At 43.6% G+C, this 18,384-nt stretch overlaps 1 protein-coding gene across 2 annotated transcripts in view; it reads left to right on the forward strand.

Moving 5' to 3' along the window:
- The window catches only part of slit1a (slit homolog 1a (Drosophila)), an 88,551-nt gene extending 72,980 nt beyond the window's left edge, over positions 1-15,571 (forward strand). Inside the window, exons 16-37 of one of the 2 annotated variants that reach the window (XM_044373069.1) lie at positions 766-910; positions 1,140-1,214; positions 1,319-1,462; positions 1,575-1,718; positions 1,815-1,981; positions 2,719-2,851; positions 4,855-4,923; positions 5,005-5,076; positions 5,197-5,268; positions 8,843-8,914; positions 10,058-10,221; positions 10,306-10,430; positions 10,541-10,638; positions 10,750-10,889; positions 10,973-11,066; positions 11,188-11,325; positions 11,420-11,648; positions 11,743-11,873; positions 12,018-12,211; positions 13,176-13,464; positions 13,666-13,877; positions 13,994-15,571. In XM_044373069.1, the coding sequence (XP_044229004.1) occupies positions 766-910; positions 1,140-1,214; positions 1,319-1,462; positions 1,575-1,718; positions 1,815-1,981; positions 2,719-2,851; positions 4,855-4,923; positions 5,005-5,076; positions 5,197-5,268; positions 8,843-8,914; positions 10,058-10,221; positions 10,306-10,430; positions 10,541-10,638; positions 10,750-10,889; positions 10,973-11,066; positions 11,188-11,325; positions 11,420-11,648; positions 11,743-11,873; positions 12,018-12,211; positions 13,176-13,464; positions 13,666-13,877; positions 13,994-14,232 (3,146 nt within the window). In that variant the 3' untranslated portion in view covers positions 14,233-15,571. The remainder of the gene's footprint in view (positions 1-765; positions 911-1,139; positions 1,215-1,318; positions 1,463-1,574; positions 1,719-1,814; positions 1,982-2,718; positions 2,852-4,854; positions 4,924-5,004; positions 5,077-5,196; positions 5,269-8,842; positions 8,915-10,057; positions 10,222-10,305; positions 10,431-10,540; positions 10,639-10,749; positions 10,890-10,972; positions 11,067-11,187; positions 11,326-11,419; positions 11,649-11,742; positions 11,874-12,017; positions 12,212-13,175; positions 13,465-13,665; positions 13,878-13,993) is intronic. The other variant, XM_044373070.1, reaches the window with a different exon arrangement.
- Positions 15,572-18,384: the final 2,813 nt, after the last annotated feature.

Raw genomic sequence — 18,384 nt, forward strand, 5'->3', positions numbered from 1 at the left:
CCAGTGCTGTTCCATTATTGAGCAACCATGATGTAACTGGCAGCACGCTTTTTGGCACGTAACGTCTATTCATAGACAGAGGAGGTGCAGGAAAACGTCCCACACTCCCCACGCTGCCTCATTCTTCTTGCTCTTCCTCCATCAGGACAGACGTCTCTCTGTACCTGTGCCACTCACCTTTCATTTCTCTCTCATCTGTCTTCTCTCTCTCCTTTCCCTCCTGCTTTCCTGCATACATTTATGTCCTTCATGCCCTCCCTTTTCTTTTTCTCTCTCTCATCTCCTTTGACTCCACCTGTCTGTCTGTCTACTTTCCTGTGCATTATTTCATCTATCTCTCTCTCACCATCCTCTCTCCCTCTCCTGGGTACTCTGCTTCACTGAAGCCGGCTGCCCAAATCCTCTTTGGCATCCCTATCTCAATCTCCCCTGCTACTGTTCTTTTCACCCCACTGCTCCCACTCTATCACCTCTCGGAAATAACTTACTCCTGCCCCCACTCACTCATATCCCTCCTATGAATGGTAGGAGAGCTGCAGGGTGTTATTTAGGGCACTTCAGGTCAAATTAGTTAACAAAGCAGTCGCTTAGGTCACAACAGGACAAACTACTGACATACAGCTGCAGAGCGACCAGATGCGTGACTAAGAGCATCATGGGAAAGTGAAATGCATGTGTGGGTACAAGGAGGAGGCTGATATAATTGTGCATGGTTTAGTTTTGTGTTACATCAGTGTATCTTTTTGCGTTTTTTCCCCTGTTCAGGTACAGAGGACACCCGTCTGAATAATGCCTGTAATAGTGATCCAGTGTGTCCTCCTAAGTGCCGCTGTGAGTCAAATGTAGTGGACTGCTCCAACTTGAAGCTCACCAAGATCCCTGAGCACATCCCAGCATCCACCTCTGAGCTGTAAGGCATTAGGAAAAAAGTCTGTTGTACATTGAAACAGACTGAACAGACATAGAATGAAAAGAAATGAAGCCTTGGATTTGATTTGAATGAAATACAAAATTGTAGACCAAGCAAATTCAAAAACTCACACTTTTTTATGATTGCCACTGAATATTTTAAAAGAGCTTTAAATTTGAATAGATTGTTTTATTTGTATGGTTCAACTTTTTCAATCTTTTGTCTCTAGCCGCCTCAACAACAATGAGATCACCACTCTGGAGGCAACTGGAGTTTTTAAGAACCTTTCCCAGCTAAAGAAAATGTAAGTGAAACTTTAATTTTCCCTTTAAACTTTAGCTTCAAACAATTATTCTCTAATTGTTGAGAGTTATAATTTAATCATCTGACACGCCTTGTTTTCTGCAGTAACCTCAGCAACAACAAGATCACAGAGATTGAGGATGGAGCATTTGAAGGTGCGTCATCCGTCAATGAGCTGCACCTCACAGCCAATCAGATTGACTCGGTCCGAAGTGGAATGTTCCGTGGCCTTGAGGGATTACGCATGCTGTAAGTGATGCACACACACAAAAATCACACTCTCAGGTATGTCTATACTTGTGAAACACAAGATAATATTTCAGATTATTAGAGTTAAGTATCTAATTTCTTTTTATGTCAGGATGCTGAGGAACAACAAGATCAGCTGTGTCCACAACGACAGTTTCACAGGGCTGCACAACGTCCGTCTGCTGTCTCTGTACGACAACCAGCTGACCACCATCACTCCTGGAGCCTTCGACACTCTGCAGACCCTCTCCACCCTGTAAGACCCTGGCATACACACACACATACTCACCTATAACTACATTTCAAATTTCAGCGCTCTTACAATCTCTCTCTCACGCTTGCTTTCTCCTAGTAACCTTTTGGCCAACTCCTTCAACTGTGACTGTCAGCTGTCCTGGCTCGGTGATTGGCTGAGGAGTAGGAAGATTGTTACAGGTAACCCTCGCTGCCAACGTCCCGCCTTCCTGAAGGAGATCCCTCTGCAGGATGTGGCTCTGCCTGATTTCCGCTGTGAGGAAGGTGGGTGGTGGTACAAAGACATGCAGCTAGCAATCTTGATTTGAGTCAACTGCTCTTCGAGTAGCTTTTCGCAGTTTCTCTACTGATGTATGTCCTTATTTAGAGTGTATATGAAGTTTCGTTGCAGCTTCTCCACTTTAAATTAGGTGATCTGTCTCTTTGAAAGGAGATAAACATCTTCAATATAGTAGATGACCTCCACTGTGTGAAACTAACCTGTCTGGGCCTGACTGATGAAGATTTTAACGTTGCACTTTGCTCCACAATACGTTATGAACAAGAGCTGCTTAAAGTGTCTGAGATCATCTTAAATAATGACCGCTATTGTGCCGGTCTTTTGTTTACTGAATAGATTGCTACTCAGCAGTTCCTAAGCTGCTAGTCGATGCCGGGCTGAGTGGAGCTATTGAGCTGTTTGCCTTATTGACCAGTCAGCCTATTTGCACCTGAATGAATGTTAGACTTGTCTTCAGGCCTCGGGCAGCTTCCATTCTTTGCTCTTGCTGGTCGATATTACATTAGTGAGGCTCCTCTCTCTCTGTCCTGCTTTACTTTTCACATTTTTCACTTCCTCTTTGTTCATTGTCTCAGTAATGCCTTGAAGGATTGTGTTGTTTGTGCTTTGTCTTGCTTCCACTCTTTCCACAGTTCATCTTTGAGCTGTTCTCTGTGTCTTCCCATTCCTCCTTTCTCCTCCTCTCTGTATCTAACTCTCCTATATCTCCTCTTTTTCCCAGGCCAAGAGGAGTCAAGCTGTGTGCCCAGACCCCAGTGTCCCAGTGAATGTACTTGCCTGGAGACTGTGGTGCGCTGCAGTAACAAGCACCTCCACGCACTGCCCAAAGGCATCCCCAGAAACGTGACTGAACTGTGAGTCCCTTTGGCATGAATTATGCTAATTGCCTTTATATCTTATCAGTTTGAGTTTCAGGTATTGTTGCTCCTGAAGGCCTGGAAAGGAAAGGAGACAGTATAAAAAGATAGAGGGGAGCTTAGGAGGTATGAAAGGGATAAGTGTTAGTGAAAACAGTGGAGGCGAAGAAAACAGATCTCATCATTTGGAGAAGAGAGAAGAGGAAAGGAGCCAATAAACCCTGCAGTTATTCTCTCAGACATTCTTCTTCTGTGCTCCCTGTAGCCCTCAGGGCTAGCACTGATGTCACTCTCACACTCAGAGCCAAGGATCAGAGTGTGTGTGTGTGTTTGTGTGTGTGTGTGCATTTTTGTGTGAGGGCCAAAAGCCTGTCCACAGGAGCATAGGGGAGCAAGAGGACATTTTAATGAGCAGTCTTCAATGGAAAGGGGAGGGAATGGAATAGGTCTGGAACTTTCCAATACTGCTCCAAGTGGTTCAGACTTAACCACACACACACATACACACACACACACAGATGCACACACACGCTGTGCAAGCCTTAAGGCCTGTCATTGTCCCAGCAGGTGTGACCAGGTGTGCCCCCCTGTTCTGGGCTTTCATCTAGTCATCTGGAGAGTTTGCTACTCCATCATTATCCCAAGTGTCCTCTGCACCGTCATTACCTATCATTACCTCTGAACCCAAAGGCCCCCCTAACTAACCAGCAACCCCCCCACTCCCTCTCCTGCCCTCTCTGTCCTGTGTGCTGTCAACAACAATAGCAGGAGAAAGCGCCTGCAGCTTTGCTCAGAGGGACTGGGCCTTAAATCAGCCATTTATCAAGGTGACAGCCCTCTGGTAGCACTTTGTGTTGGCAGTCAGCAGGGTGGTTGCATCCCTGCAGGCATGGTGTCAACTGGGGTAGCTTGTACATACATCAGCATGTTAACACACACATGTATGAACGCACACACATGTTTAAATGTGTGTGTGTACCCCAGTCACCTCAAAAAGTAGGGCGGTGAGTCACATTCGGGAAAATTGCAGCTATATAGGAAATTCAGGAAAATGTGCCCTCTTCATCCAGTTATTCAGCCCAAGTAATTTTATAACCTTACAGTACTGTATGTGTGTGGAATAGGAATACTAAGATGCTCAATAAGCCTGACTTCTAGGCATGAGACATAACATTGTATCAAATTTTCTAAAAAAAAAAAAATCGCAAGACAAAATATTCATCTGTTTGGTGTATCTTGGGATTAAATTGGCTGCAACAGCATGGAAAAAGTGTTCTAAGTTGAAAGTTTGATGTTCACCTAAACTGTAATAACTGCCTGCAGCTTTTCACCAGTTCACAGTTTAGAGTAAAAACTGATCCAATGACTAAAAGCAGAGCACAGTATCAAAATTTAGAATTAGATCAACTTCTAACACCAGCCAAAACCTAACAAACACAAGATATGCAACTCACATTAACAATAACTCAACTCAACTGCAACATTTCCTGTGGATACTTCAGCAGTAAATTTAGATGAAGGTAGATTTCTACTGGGAAGCAGCTGCAGGACATGTTGAGTTTGCTTTAGCAATATTCTAACAACTGCAATAAACATGGCTTCAACGTGGCTTTGAAAAACAATAGTGATAATAATATGTATTATAATGTATAGATATTAAATGAATGGTAACATTTCACATTCTCAAAGAAAAATATGACAGACACACAGATGATCTAGAAAGTGAACTACAGTGGAGACTGGTTGGTTACTGTAGCAAAAAAGTCATATTTTATATTTTTGTTTCATCCATTCACACTGCAATGGCTGTATTGGATGATACATGCATTAAAAATGTTGACCGCAGAGGGTTTGTTTTATTTTGTCTCAGTATTGCATTGTTAATATTATTGTATTGTACATTTGAAAGAGTGTGTGTGTTTGTATCTGGCAACAACAAGATAATTTCTCAAGTGTACTGGCTTTATTACTGAGATAAATGTGTGTGTCTGCTTCTTCAGGTATCTGGATGGAAACCAGTTCAGTATTGTGCCAAAGGAACTGTCTGCTTTCAAATATCTACAGCTGGTGTAAGTCTTTTTTTTTCTGCACCTTCTGTGTCTCTGTGCAGATTAGTATGGTGAGCTTATGCATCTCTCATTTCCTTTCAGAGACCTGAGCAACAACAAGATCAACTCTCTGACAAACTCATCGTTCGCTAACATGAGCCAGCTCACCACTCTGTAAGTCCTGGCAGACCTCAGCCCCTTAGACCAAAGAACTAGTATTTCATTCTGGTGCTGACAGTAGGATGGAAACATGCATTTTATATACATACATATGTAATTATTTTTACATTGCAGAATCCTGAGCTACAACTCCCTGCGTTGTATCCCCAAAATGGCCTTCAGTGGACTGCACTCTCTCCGGCTGCTGTGAGTTTATTTTTATATTTAAATGCATGCACACATATAAGTGTGTTCATCTTAGTATGTCTTCTAATTTACTGTTCAGCCTTAAAATTCTATTTTTAATATGTGAAACACTTTGTTAGGCAGTGGGAGAAGAAATTTTCTCTTCTTTCTCATGCGAATCAAACATTTGAGTGACATTATCTTTCTTTGTTATCACTATATTCCAAGACAATGCTGAAAAAACAGAGACTTCACTGGAAACAAGTGAAGTTATTTTGAACGAAATGTTCTAAAACAAGATAAGACTCACTACCAGACTAAATGAGTTATTAAGGAGGATATTTTTGCAGCATGGACTGACTACAGAGAGGCTGCAGCAGATGCTGAGAATCTTTGATTAACTCCAGAGAACTGAAACACTGTATAAACAGTTATGACAGCTTATGAATAAACACGCATACACACACACAACCTCCGACCTATTTTTTCTGTTTAAATAGCAATGGGGGCAGCAGTGTTGCTCATACTGCTGCCCACAACTTGTCTTCTGCCCAGTCTGCCTGTTCACCTCTAAACGCCCCAAGCTCATCACTGCTTTGCCATCAGGGCCAAACACGCCCCCCCACAAGCCACTGCACAAAATCACTTTGACACTGATTACCGGAGAATGTTTGCCCCGCTAACCGTAATGGTTTTGACTCTGCCTCCGGGCTTTTATGAAGTTATGAAGTCTTTGATTGTGCACTCCCAATGACCATGGGCTCCCTGTGGATGAATTGGTCTGCTAAATAACCGAGATGTAGAATCTAAATGTGTTAGACAGATAGATGACGAAACCAAACCAATCTTTGGACCTGGCATCCAAAGATACAGCAGCTGGACGCCTCACAGTTTAACTCAAAGGTACAGTTTAGTTCTGCGAGGGAGAAACAGAGACCAGGCCCAGCCGCACTCCTTACGAGATTATGCATGCATCTGTGTGTGTATATATGTGTGTGTGTATGTGTGTGCATTGGTGCCTACATGTTTGTCATCTATTGGCTTGGTTCCCGTTAGTATGTGTGTGGGAGTAGACTTATCGGCCTTCCATGTGTTCTCATAGCAGGCACACTTTTTACTACTGACAACAAAGCTTCAACAAAGCCTCTTTTTACGGCGGGATTCGACTAAGGCCCCCGATCATTATGAGACACAAGGCGTAAGAGCCCTTTTAGCGTGGAATGAGAGTGAAACTCGGTCATCATTAGCTGATGCCGCCTTGCTAGCCTGGGCGTGTTGCTTTGATCTCTAATGAAGCTGCGTCCGTTATTTCTGCTCTTACTCACTCACGCCACCTTCACTTCTGAAATATTCCCAGTGCAAGTGTGTTAGACGCCATGTGAGGCCCTCCCCCAACGCTGCCCGCCCCCCCACACACACACAGACTTAGAGCTATATACAAGCTCAGACTAACACACACATATACGCACAGACTGTCTGGACTACCTTATTGTCTCAGTCAGACGGGGAGTCCAAATGAAGCAGAAAACTTTGATGTCTTTACTGCTGGTCTGATCAATCAAAAGCCTCCCATTAAATGTCAATCGGTGGCGTGCCTTTTTTTTCTTTTTTTCTTTACTGAGTAAGGCTGTGGGGGTGCAACAAAACTAAAGCGACAATGAGCTCCATTTAATAGTTTCAACTTTAAGACTCCACACCGGGTTCAAAGTTCAAAGTTGGAAGCTTCACAGAAACCACAGAGAGGTGCCAAAGCCACCGAAGAGCGGGACACACTCATGCATACTCGCACACACTGAGGTGCCAAAGCCTTTATAAAGCTGCACCTTTGGCTTTACAGAGCAGTAAAGAGGAGAAGAATCATTAACGCTCACGGCTTCAAACAGACCGAGGGTCTGAGCTTTGCATGGATGTAGTGTGGTTTGGTGTGATCGTGTACATGTGTGTGTGCATGTGTGTGTGTATGATGTTTGTGGTTTGTGCTGCGGATTAATAAGCTGCTAATTGGCCTGCTGGGTATTAAGTGTGAGGTGAGTGAGCTGAGAGAGCACCAGGGCGTGGTCCGCCAGGGTTTGGGTAGGAGAGGAGAAGGTGATATGAAAGAGCATGATAGTGTGAAAAAAACTAACAGAAAAGAACAAAAGGCAACATTAAATGAAATCAAAACAGACATATTCTCAATCAATTGTTGGATACAATGCTATGAGAAATCCCAGTGTAAGGAGTTACTTAAAACAAGAGCTAAAACAAAAAACATGCAGCCCAGAAAACTCACCAAATCATGAAATATTATTAACTGGTTGCAGGTGAGAAAGTCTGTGTGAACATTTTGAGCTCAGTTCAGCTGGGCAGCCTGCGCACACAGTGCCTTTCCAAGCATAATGCTGAATTTTTTGTGGTCGTAAACCGTCATTTTGCCTGTCCCGATGCATCAAATGCAGTTTTTATTCAGAGATTCATGCCAGTTTAGAGATAAGTAGACAAAGGTAAGATGGGGTGATGTATGTAATGATATACAGCTGTAGAAAAGAAAAGTAAAAAGACAGAGAGAGACAGATAGACATAGAGAATGCTAGTTGGAGAGCGGATCAGGTTTCTTCCTGGAGACTCCCTGGCTCCTTTCTCCCATGAGAGCTTGCTCTGCCTGGCTGGCACACTGCAGCTGGCTTAATGCCCTCTGTATCCTAACCATTCCCCACCACACCAACCCAGCTACTCACTCTACACTAATAAGCGTTCTTTGCTGCGCACAGGCCAATTAAGTTGTTGTCTCAGACGGTTACATTGTATATTTTCCCTTTCCCACTCAAGCACGGCTCTGTATCCTCACATTGACCAGCCTTGCTCACTATACGCTTTCCCCTGACTCTTCCACAGCTTAGTGGTAATTCACAGATCAAAGTGGGTAAGAAGTAGGGTTACAAAGTCTGTTTATACATCGGTTCTCTTCATCCAGGCATAGAGAGCAGATGTGTCTTGTGTTGGTACTGTGGACTGAGCTGTGGTAACATTAGCATGCGGTCAGCTGAGGGTAGGAGGTGGTAATGACCTGGCGGATTACAACAGCCATCAGTCATCTAGTCATTAAGCCATGTTGGCTTGTCACCCTATTTTCTATTTAAAGAACAGCAAGGAAGATAACAGCATGTACAGAATTGTGCATATGCACGCAAATATTGATAAACAGACAAATATGCATGCACATAAATATACCTGTTTGTCTACTCAAACAATTCATGTTTTTAACTGTCCTGGATGTGGTGCAACTCTGTCACCCCCCTCCCTCCATACCAATGTTGGCCCTGCCAGCCAGACGCACATAGAAACTTGACACCAGTCTTTTCCAGACTTACAGAGCCTCACATCTCTGCCAGCTGCACATGGCTTAACCAGAAATACAAACCACCTACCACCCATTCAGAATGCCAACCCAACACTGAGTGAAATATTCCTAAACGTCGTCCTGTTATTTCTGGTTTTAGTAAAGCAAAAAACTGTATGCCAGAGAAGCTGCAAACAAGAGTTTTGTTTTTTTCCTGTGTGGAAAATTTGTTAATTTCTTAAATTTTCTCATCTTCTTCCTCCATCACCCCCTAAGGTCTCTCCATGGCAACGAAATCTCAGAGCTTCCTGACGGCATCTTCACCGACGTGGCCTCACTTTCCCACTTGTAAGTTGTAACTGTATGCCCCAATGGCAGCCTATGTGATACTGTCTGCATTTATTACTGAGTTTGTAAATATGTACACACATGTACACACACACACACACACACACGCACGCACGCACGCACGCACGCACGCACGCACGCACGCATACTCTCAGGCACAGAGGGGGTCTGGTCAGACAGCCAGAGTGTGTGGCTCACACTGGCCTGTCTGTAGTCCTCTTTGGTGGGCTCCCCATGAGCCGAGCCCTCCCTTAATCAGCCGCAGTCCTGTGGTTAAAGCAACACACAGACCCCTCTACTGTCTCATCTCTCCGTGACATCTCCAAAACACACGTACACACACACACACACACACACACATACAGATTCTCCATGGTCCACAGACTTTAGTGTTTGTTTATTTATGCCTGTAATTTTGTGTGTGTCCGTCGCGTGTACAGTGTGTAGCCGTTGTGTGGTTGTGCATACATGAAAACTAAACACAAGTATCTCTGCAGTGTGCCCTCTGCCATCAAGGCTAGATATTCACATCATCCCTTGACAGTCACTGATCAATAGACCTATCAGTGTCAGAGTTGGGGAGGTGCAGAGGGGAGAAGAGGAAGGAAGGATAGAGAGAACTAAACAAAGACATTTCATGGGTAGAAGTACAGCAGTCAAGGTTGCATGACAGGGGGGTGAAGGGTTGGATGGAGGGGAGCCATTGATCCACAGTCACAGTCAAGTGGCTTTCATGTTAGCAGATGTCAGGTGTCAGCTATTGGCCTTGCCTGAAAGATGAGCCTGTGTTCCACCGTAATGGAACAGCATCGATTCAGGAGTGTTTGTGCATCCAGCGGGAGGACAGAGCGGCATTGATTCACGACCACCATGACAGAAGTGGTTAAGAGTGCCTTCTGTTCGTACCTTTGCCCATAATTGAGAGGCCCTCCGCCTGATGATGTATAGCACAAAGTGGCATTGAGAATTAAACTTTAAATCTGTTTTATTCTTCGAGAAGTAGTGTTTTTACTTGTGTAATAGTTGAGTTTGGCATGGATTGTTTTAGGTAAAGGTGTAGAGACACCTGCTGGTGATATATCGTACTGCACTGACATAGCCAGAATTTGTTAAATCACTACTTTCTTTTTCTTGTGCTATCAGAGCAATCGGTGCCAACCCGCTTTACTGTGACTGTCGCTTGCGCTGGCTGTCTGACTGGGTGAAGACTGGATACAAAGAGCCTGGCATCGCCCGCTGTGCTGGTCCGCAGGGCATGGAGGGCAAACTGCTGCTCACTACACCTGCAAAGAAGTTTGAATGCACAGGTAAGTTAATAAGATGGATAAGAAAATATAATTGGCACTAGTGTCTTCATGCAGTTGATTCTTATCTGTCCTCCATTCACATAGGTGATGTGGACACTGCTGTGCTGGCCAAGTGTAACCCTTGTCTGTCCAGTCCCTGTCTTAACCAAGGCATCTGTCACAGCGACCTGGTGGAGATCTACAGGTGCAGCTGTCCTCCAGGATTCAAGGTCAGAGCTACACAATGCTACCACATACACTGTTTGTCAATATCCAGTTCCATGTAGACGTTAAGGTGTTGCAGGTCTGAAAGTAAATGTGTCTCTGCTCTCTGTCTCAGGGCAAGAACTGTGAGACAGCTCTGAATGCCTGTGTGAGTAACCCATGTGCCAATGGAGGAACCTGCCAAGCGATTGAGGATGGGGTGGGAGAATACAGGTGTGGAGCTTAGAAATAAATGCAATAAAAGGATTGAATCTAAGAGTGATAAGAACTTGAGTAATTATACATGATGACATTATGAGTGTGTGTATGTGCGTGTTTTTACAGTTGTACGTGTCCACTGGGCTTTGAGGGCCCCACTTGCCAAACCAACATTGACGACTGCGAAGACAACGACTGTGAGAACGGAGCAACCTGCATCGATGGAGTCAACAACTACACTTGCTTTTGTCCCTCCTACTACACAGGTAGTGTAATATTCTGACTTCAATGAGCAGCAGGTGCTCAAGATTGAACTGTTCTATAACATAATGTTTTTATTTTTGTGTAGGGGACATGTGTGAGGAAATGGAGGATGTTTGTGCCCCAGGACGGAGCCCCTGCCAACATCAGTCTACCTGCCTCATCACCTCCACGGGGCCCAAGTAAGTGTGCTCTGCCTCTCACCCTGCTGCCTATACATCAGAAAATAGATGTTACATACAGACTGCGAGGTATCTCTGACTGTTTTTGGCTTAATTTCATTAATGTGCTTGTATACTACAGGTGTGTGTGCTCTCCTGGTTATGTTGGCGATGACTGCAGTGTAGACTATAATGACTGTGAGGAGCATCGCTGTCAGAACGGAGCTCAGTGTGTGGATGAGCTGAATGGATACTCCTGTGTCTGTACTGAAGGATATAGGTGAGAAATAGCACAAATTCAACATGCATGGGCTAATCACTTCTCTGCCATGCTCACATTTTATATTCACACAATCCTTCTACTCTCTCCGCAGTGGTCAGTTGTGTGAGGTTCCTCCATCTTCGCTGTCTCTGTGCGAGCTGGCCGACTGCCAGAACAACGCCCCCTGTGTGGAGCGAGGTGGCCGTGCCCTCTGTCAATGTCCTCCAGAGTTCGGCGGGCCACGCTGTGAGAAGCTGGTCAGCGTCAACTTCATAGATAGAGACTCATACTTACTGCTTTCTGACCTCAAGAACTGGCCCCAAGCTAACATCACCTTACAGGTATACACAATGTGTTAAGGCGCAAACATTTATATGTTTCTCTGTGATGACACCACCTCTCTGACACCTGACAAATTCAAATGTCTCTCTGTAGGTATCAACAGATGAGGATAACGGTATACTGCTGTACAATGGTGACAATGATCATATTGCAGTGGAGCTCTACCAAGGTCATGTCAAGGTCAGCTACGACCCCGGCAGCCAGCCTGGACATGCCATCTACAGGTAAGGAGCCAATAAACCCTTGAAAGGCTGAAGTTTACTGTCACTGCTGACACCTGATGAAAATGTAACGTTTTGTTTTTTTTTAATTAGATCTTTGGGAGATCTAATTATGTCTTATATCCTGTGTCTGTTTTCTTTTGCCAGTACTGAGACTATCAACGATGGCCAGTTCCACACAGTGGAGCTTGTGACCTTTGACCAGATGGTGAACCTGTCCATTGACGGAGGTCTCCCCACCACAATGGACAGCTTTGGGGCGGTGCGGCCCCTCAACGGGGAGGCTCCACTATATGTGGGGGGTAGGGGCCCTCTCCAGAACACACCTCCCTCCTCTGCAGGCACTCTTAACTACTACACTACTGTCAATCACCTCCCCTCCCCCATCGCTTTGTCACCACCGCAACCAACCCCTCCCCTCAGCTATGCAACCCAGTCCTACCTCCACCCAAACCCTATCCTCCAACCACACCATCCCCACCTTCAGTCATAACTGTGTTTGCTAGGGGCCACACATTAATGTACAATACAAAAATATACATACACCTCTAAATACAGCGTATGCACAATTTGTAATGAATGAGTAACCCATTTCACCATGACAGATAAAACATATTTCTCAAATATGACTCATTACCCATATTGATCATACAACACACAGTGAACCTTATGTCCACTTTATAGTCCAACATATCCATTGTCTTTACAGCACATTTTTACAGTGTGTAAAGTCCGCCCTCTAGTGACTTCTCTGAGAACTACCAGACACAGTCTTTTTAGTTTGTTTCGTATTTGCATGGATTTTGTTTGCATAAAATGCAACTGTATTTATTTGTATGTGTGATTTAGCCACTCTTGACATTCTTTTATCATGTAATTTGAAAAATTACAAACCTTTGTTGCCATTCAGCCCCAATTCTGGGATTAACGTGATGGTTTGCTCAGAAGTGGCCCTGAATTTGTACAGTTTGTTTCAGTGCTGTGATGTGCTGTGTTGTGCTGTACTGTTTTTCATTCATACAACACTACAGGAGACATTTCCCTATACCTGTTTGCCTTTTGCTGTCCTTGTTTTCAAGGATGATGTGTCTTGTGGTGCAAATACAAAATATTTCTTTAATAAATATATAAAAAGTAGCATATTGCAATCTGACATACTGAATGCACTGTGGGACACACATGTTTGAAAATGCTCTCCTCCATTACACTCATACCAGCCCCGTGTTAGCTGTCTGTTTGTGATCTCGCTTGCCAGCTTTCATATCAATAAACATCATCTCCTTTCCTTCTCCCCTTGTCCTCCAGGTATGCCAGTAGACGTACACTCTGGCGCTTTCCGTCTCTGGCAGATCCAGAACGGTTCCAGTTTCCATGGCTGTATCCAGAACCTGTACATCAACAACGAGCTCCAGGACTTTACCAAAACCCAGATGAAGCCCGGCGTGGTACCGGGCTGTGAGCCCTGCAAGAAGATCTACTGCGTACATGGCATCTGCCAACCTGATGGGGTCCAGGGACCAGTGTGCCATTGCCAGCCAGGCTGGAGCGGGCCGCACTGTGACCAACCTGCTACCAACCCCTGCCAGGGCAGCAAGTATGTTACCAAGCTTATAGTGATGCTCTTCTGATACTACTAGTTATTTTGTTTTTTATCTTCTCGTTATCTGAATTGAGGGTCTGAGAATAGAGAGTGTCATATGTTGTTCTGGGACAAATTTATGATGTTATTTCTCTCAGAAGATCTATTTAATAGGTACACCTTCTTAGACATTAACAAGGAGTATTCCCTTACTAGATGCGTCCATGGAAAGTGCATCCCACTGGACAGTCAGTCATACCGCTGCGAGTGTGTGGAGGGTTACCGCGGTGCCCTGTGTAACCAACAAGGGGAGCTGTTCAACCCCTGCCGCCGGCTGTCCTGCAAACATGGTCGCTGCCAAATCTCAGACACAGGAGACGCCTACTGTCACTGTGAAAGTGGCTTCACTGGGGAACTTTGTGATACAGGTTGGTTTGCTTGATCTGGAATCTCAAAGATAAAGAAAATTATATTTGTGGGCTTGAGCCAAAAAAGTAGATAAGTATTTATACTAATGTCTATGAGTGTTTTTCCTGTTTCCCAGAGTCTGAGTGCCGAGGGGAACCTGTGCGAGACTTCTACCAAGTGCAGCGAGGCTACGCCATCTGCCAGACAACACGCATGGTCTCCTGGGTGGATTGCACCGGAGCCTGCGACACGGGGGCCTGCTGCGCCAGCCAGCGGATGAAACGCCGGAAATACACCTTTGAATGCAGCGATGGAACCTCCTTCAGCGAGGAAGTGGAAAAGACCATCAAGTGTGGCTGCGTGGGCTGCATGTAGCACCATTCACTCACGTTTCCTGCCGCTGCCGTTGAGCAGAAGATAGAAAGAAAGAAAGAAAGGAGGGAAGAGAGAGGACTGGAGGAAAGCGAGCGAGGGAGGGAAAGAGAAGAAAGAGAGAGATTATAAAGAATATATATAAAACCTCTATCTATATATTATGGACAACAATGTTTGTAAAATAGGACATTTCCTCCCCTTCCAAGGGTGTGTGACCTACAGTAACACAGAGAAACCAACATCATGAGCAACAATGTAGAAGTGACAACAGCAACAAAACCATTGTATCTGCAACATTGTTCCAAGAGGTCCAGAGATTTCAAAGGTGTTGCATTCGGAGTGAGGCATCCCTCCAACTCAAATTACCCAGTGTGAATTCCCCATCCATCTGTGAGGCCTCTGACAGCCTAACCACCATCTACCATCTTTACTCTGTGGAGGCGGTGAGGACAGTGGGGTCCAGCCTGGCTGAGAATGGCACAAGAGAAGCGGAGAAAGTCAAAGAGAGGGGAAAAGAAGTGGATAAAGAGAGAGCTGGACCGTTTGATTTGGCAAAGCTATCTTGAGTTGAGCTTGGCTGGGTTACCTGGACTGGGCTGGATATGGTTTGGGTTCAGTTAAAGTTGTTGTTGGTTTGGTGTAACATCTTCTCTGCCAGGATACAGTCATCCATCGACACATGCACATGTAGAAGTGAACAAAGAAAGGTAGGGTTTAGAGTGGCACATAATCCGGTGTGGATGTCGTGGCTTTGAAGCCAGGTGGTCTGGTGTCACAGTTGTTTGCTGTGAGGTACTGTTACATAGAAGCTCCATAAAAATAGAGACTGCACTGACTAGCAGCACTGAAGACGACAGTCATACACCTCTCCGAAGTACATGATCACACATGCATGGTGTACCGTACATACATGCACACACACAGTCTTAACACCAGTAGAAGTGAGAGGGCCTGTGTGGTGCAACTATCTCTTCTGTTCATACAGCAAACCAGTCTGGTGCTGGCAGTGCGCCCAGTGGTTACCAGTGCCCCCAGCATGCATTGCCTCAGGGTTAGGATGATTTGCATAATCCCACCCCCTTTGAGCAGGAGGCCGTTCAGCCCCTGCTCCTCTTGATGCCTGCAGTATTAAACGTTTGCAAACTGTTGCATGTGTGGAGAAAAGTTTGCCAACAAATATGTAGACCTTCTTAATATCATTATAATGTTATTACGAAACAAAAGGTTGCAGAGTCATCTTCTGATTTTTTTGTTTTGTTACGTCTAATTTCCCATATTGATTTGTTTTTATTTTTGTTATATTTTGTTTCATGATGTAACCTAACTCCTTTAGCCCCCACCCCACTCCAAAAAACCCTCCCCAACAACCCTTTATATAGAAATGCCTAACAGATTCTAATATATATATATTTGTATTTCATTTTGGTATAGTATTTTTCTATGTTAAAGAGTAAGTCTGTTTCTGGAAGCTTTGGGACTGGTGGAATGGCAGGTGGTTCCCTAGGTGTTTTTATTTGTTGATCTCACTTGTTCCAACAAGGTAATTAATTACAGTAATTGGCCAAAAATACAGCAGCTGGTTGGCCTTGTTGTATAGGAGGCAGTATTGGTCTAGAAATATGTTTAATATTGTATATGTTGTCTTCCATGTGAATATTACATCTAATTCATGAGAGTCTGTGCTTGTTTTTGTTCCTTTATTTATTTTATCTCAAGGCGTTTTCCTGTAGAAAGTGGAAGGCATAAATGTTCCTGACTTTCAGATATTTTCAAAAATTTCAAAAAGATGAAAAAAGGTAAAATAATGAATAAAAAATTGCATAAAAATATGTAAGGTATTTGTAACATCACTTAATAGCGAGTTACGACAGTGTTTTCCTCCTCTCCGGCTCAGACATTCCTCATTTGCTGCACGAGCTGGAGAGGTCAGAGCTGGGACGTGTGTGAGATCAACACACGTCCCCCTCAAATTTACCTTGTAATTACCATATCACACTTTAAAGGCTTCTGATTGTTTTCATGTTCATTTTGTTGAAGTGCTCGGTTGTATTTCTATCATTTTAATTTGAGAGATGTTTGCCATAGAGAGAAGTCCGTTGAGGTGTTTTTAGTTCAACAGAGTTCAAGTAGTCAAGCTCAACTGATCATAAGCTACTGTCAAGCCAGAAGAAATAGGATGAAGTTTCCTGTGTATGTATATCATCCTAGATCTGTTTGAAGAGGCAACTGTGTGAAGCATCACATGCCTACTACTGACAGATAATAAACGAGAAAGGTCTGGACATTTAAATGTTTGTCAGTTCTGACTGGCTATCCACAAAAAAAAAAAAAGAAAAAAAAAAAGAAGAAGAAACGGTGCCAATTATAGTGACCACAACAGTCATACCTGAATGTATAAATGTGTATAGATAAATATGACCTATGCTTATTCATGAAGTGGTAACTTTTAGCTGTTATTTAGTTTCCAATGTAAGATATAGAAATCACATACTGTTTTATAAGTGACAGTTCATCAGGATGGCTTAAGGCATTGTTCTTCCTGAAGATTGGGATTGTGTTTTTTCCATTTTGCTGATCTAAATGTTAAAAAAAGTCTCTTTATAGTGTAAAAGGCTGCACATCCCAGATCTCAGCTCGGTACAATGCCACATCACAGAGCTCCTATTCATATTGCTACCCATGTTAACTTTGTTTTACATGCTGTTGATGTGATCCCAGTGGTGTACAATAACATTAAAAAGAAGATCTCATAAAGGACGCTAATGAACAGTCACTGTAATTCTTAGGCTGTGTGCCTCATAAAGGTGCATATTTAGTCGAATGTGGCTTTCTTTTCATGTCTCCTTTCCTTCCTCTGCACTGATCTGTACTGGATAAGTGCATTCAGCTTCCTGGTAGACATCTTAGTGGTGCTTGTGCTATATTGAGATGTAATTCAGTTATCTGGTCCGATGACCAGAAACACAGATTTTCCATCCTATGAACTATATACATAAATATGTTATTGTAAACGACACAATGTCTCTGTTGTATTGAACTGGTGCAAAAACTTAAGAAGTATCCCTGGTCGGGTTCTGTCTGTTTGCTCTTTTGTTACAGGATTGATGGTGGGATTGAACTGAAAAACTCCCAATAATGCTGAATGTATGTAGTGCCACCGACAAAATGTTTACCAAACCTCCACTCTTTTCATTAATTAAACTTAAATGTGTGTGCTTTTAAAACAATGTGTTGTGTTTTTTGGTTGTCTTTGTTATTTTAGAAAACTTAAATTCTTTACACTTTTAAGGCAACATATAAGTCCTTATAGTGATCAGGAAAAAAATTGAAATTTGAAAATTTACAATTCCAAAAGCAACATGGCACACTCCATCTGCTAATGAAGATCATGTGATTAACCAAAATCTCCACGAACAGCTACTAAATTGCCTTTTTACTGATTTTTTTTTTCTTCAAAAATTAACTTGGAAGTTCTTAATAAGTTGGAAGTAATTGTTTGGAGTTCGTCACATACTGGAGAGGTGACCGTCAACTGTTAATTTACTGCGTACCAAACGGAGCTTTAGCGAAGGTTCAGTCAGGAAGACTATCTTTTGCATGCTCAGGTCTGTAGTTTCAAACCATCTTGTCATTCCCATCGATCAGGCATGCTCACTCATAATTTCCTTGCTGTCATTGCAGGGGCCATCAGTTGAGCTGTTCACATCAGCTGGTCACATCTAACCAATAGCACACTGACACACCTTCATTGTCAGCCTATCATTTTGCGGTTGCCTTTTTAAATATGTTTTCTCCCTCTCTACCTTAGTGCTTTCATGTTGCTGTCATGCACGCCACATGATCTCCCCATCAGCGCCCAGTCTTTGCTGATTCATCAGTGCATCACTTCATCAACCTCATCTGCCTTGTCAGTCTCAGCAGAAGTCATCAGCCACCACCACCAGTGTCTGGACTATATGGGGGATTTATCTTGCTTCTGCTCAGGACTGATGTCCCTTGATTACAAAATCTCCCTGTAGAGTCTAAGCACCAAGGACTTTTGACAAGACTTAATCATCAATATCGGTATAATAAACAATTATTTTTGCTTCATTCACTTGTCTTTCCTGATTGAACTGATTTTTACCAAAAGAGAAGGGATACAGTGCAGCA

This window comes from Thunnus albacares, chromosome 14 (genome assembly GCF_914725855.1).
Source record: "Thunnus albacares chromosome 14, fThuAlb1.1, whole genome shotgun sequence".
Classification (NCBI taxonomy): domain Eukaryota; kingdom Metazoa; phylum Chordata; class Actinopteri; order Scombriformes; family Scombridae; genus Thunnus; species Thunnus albacares.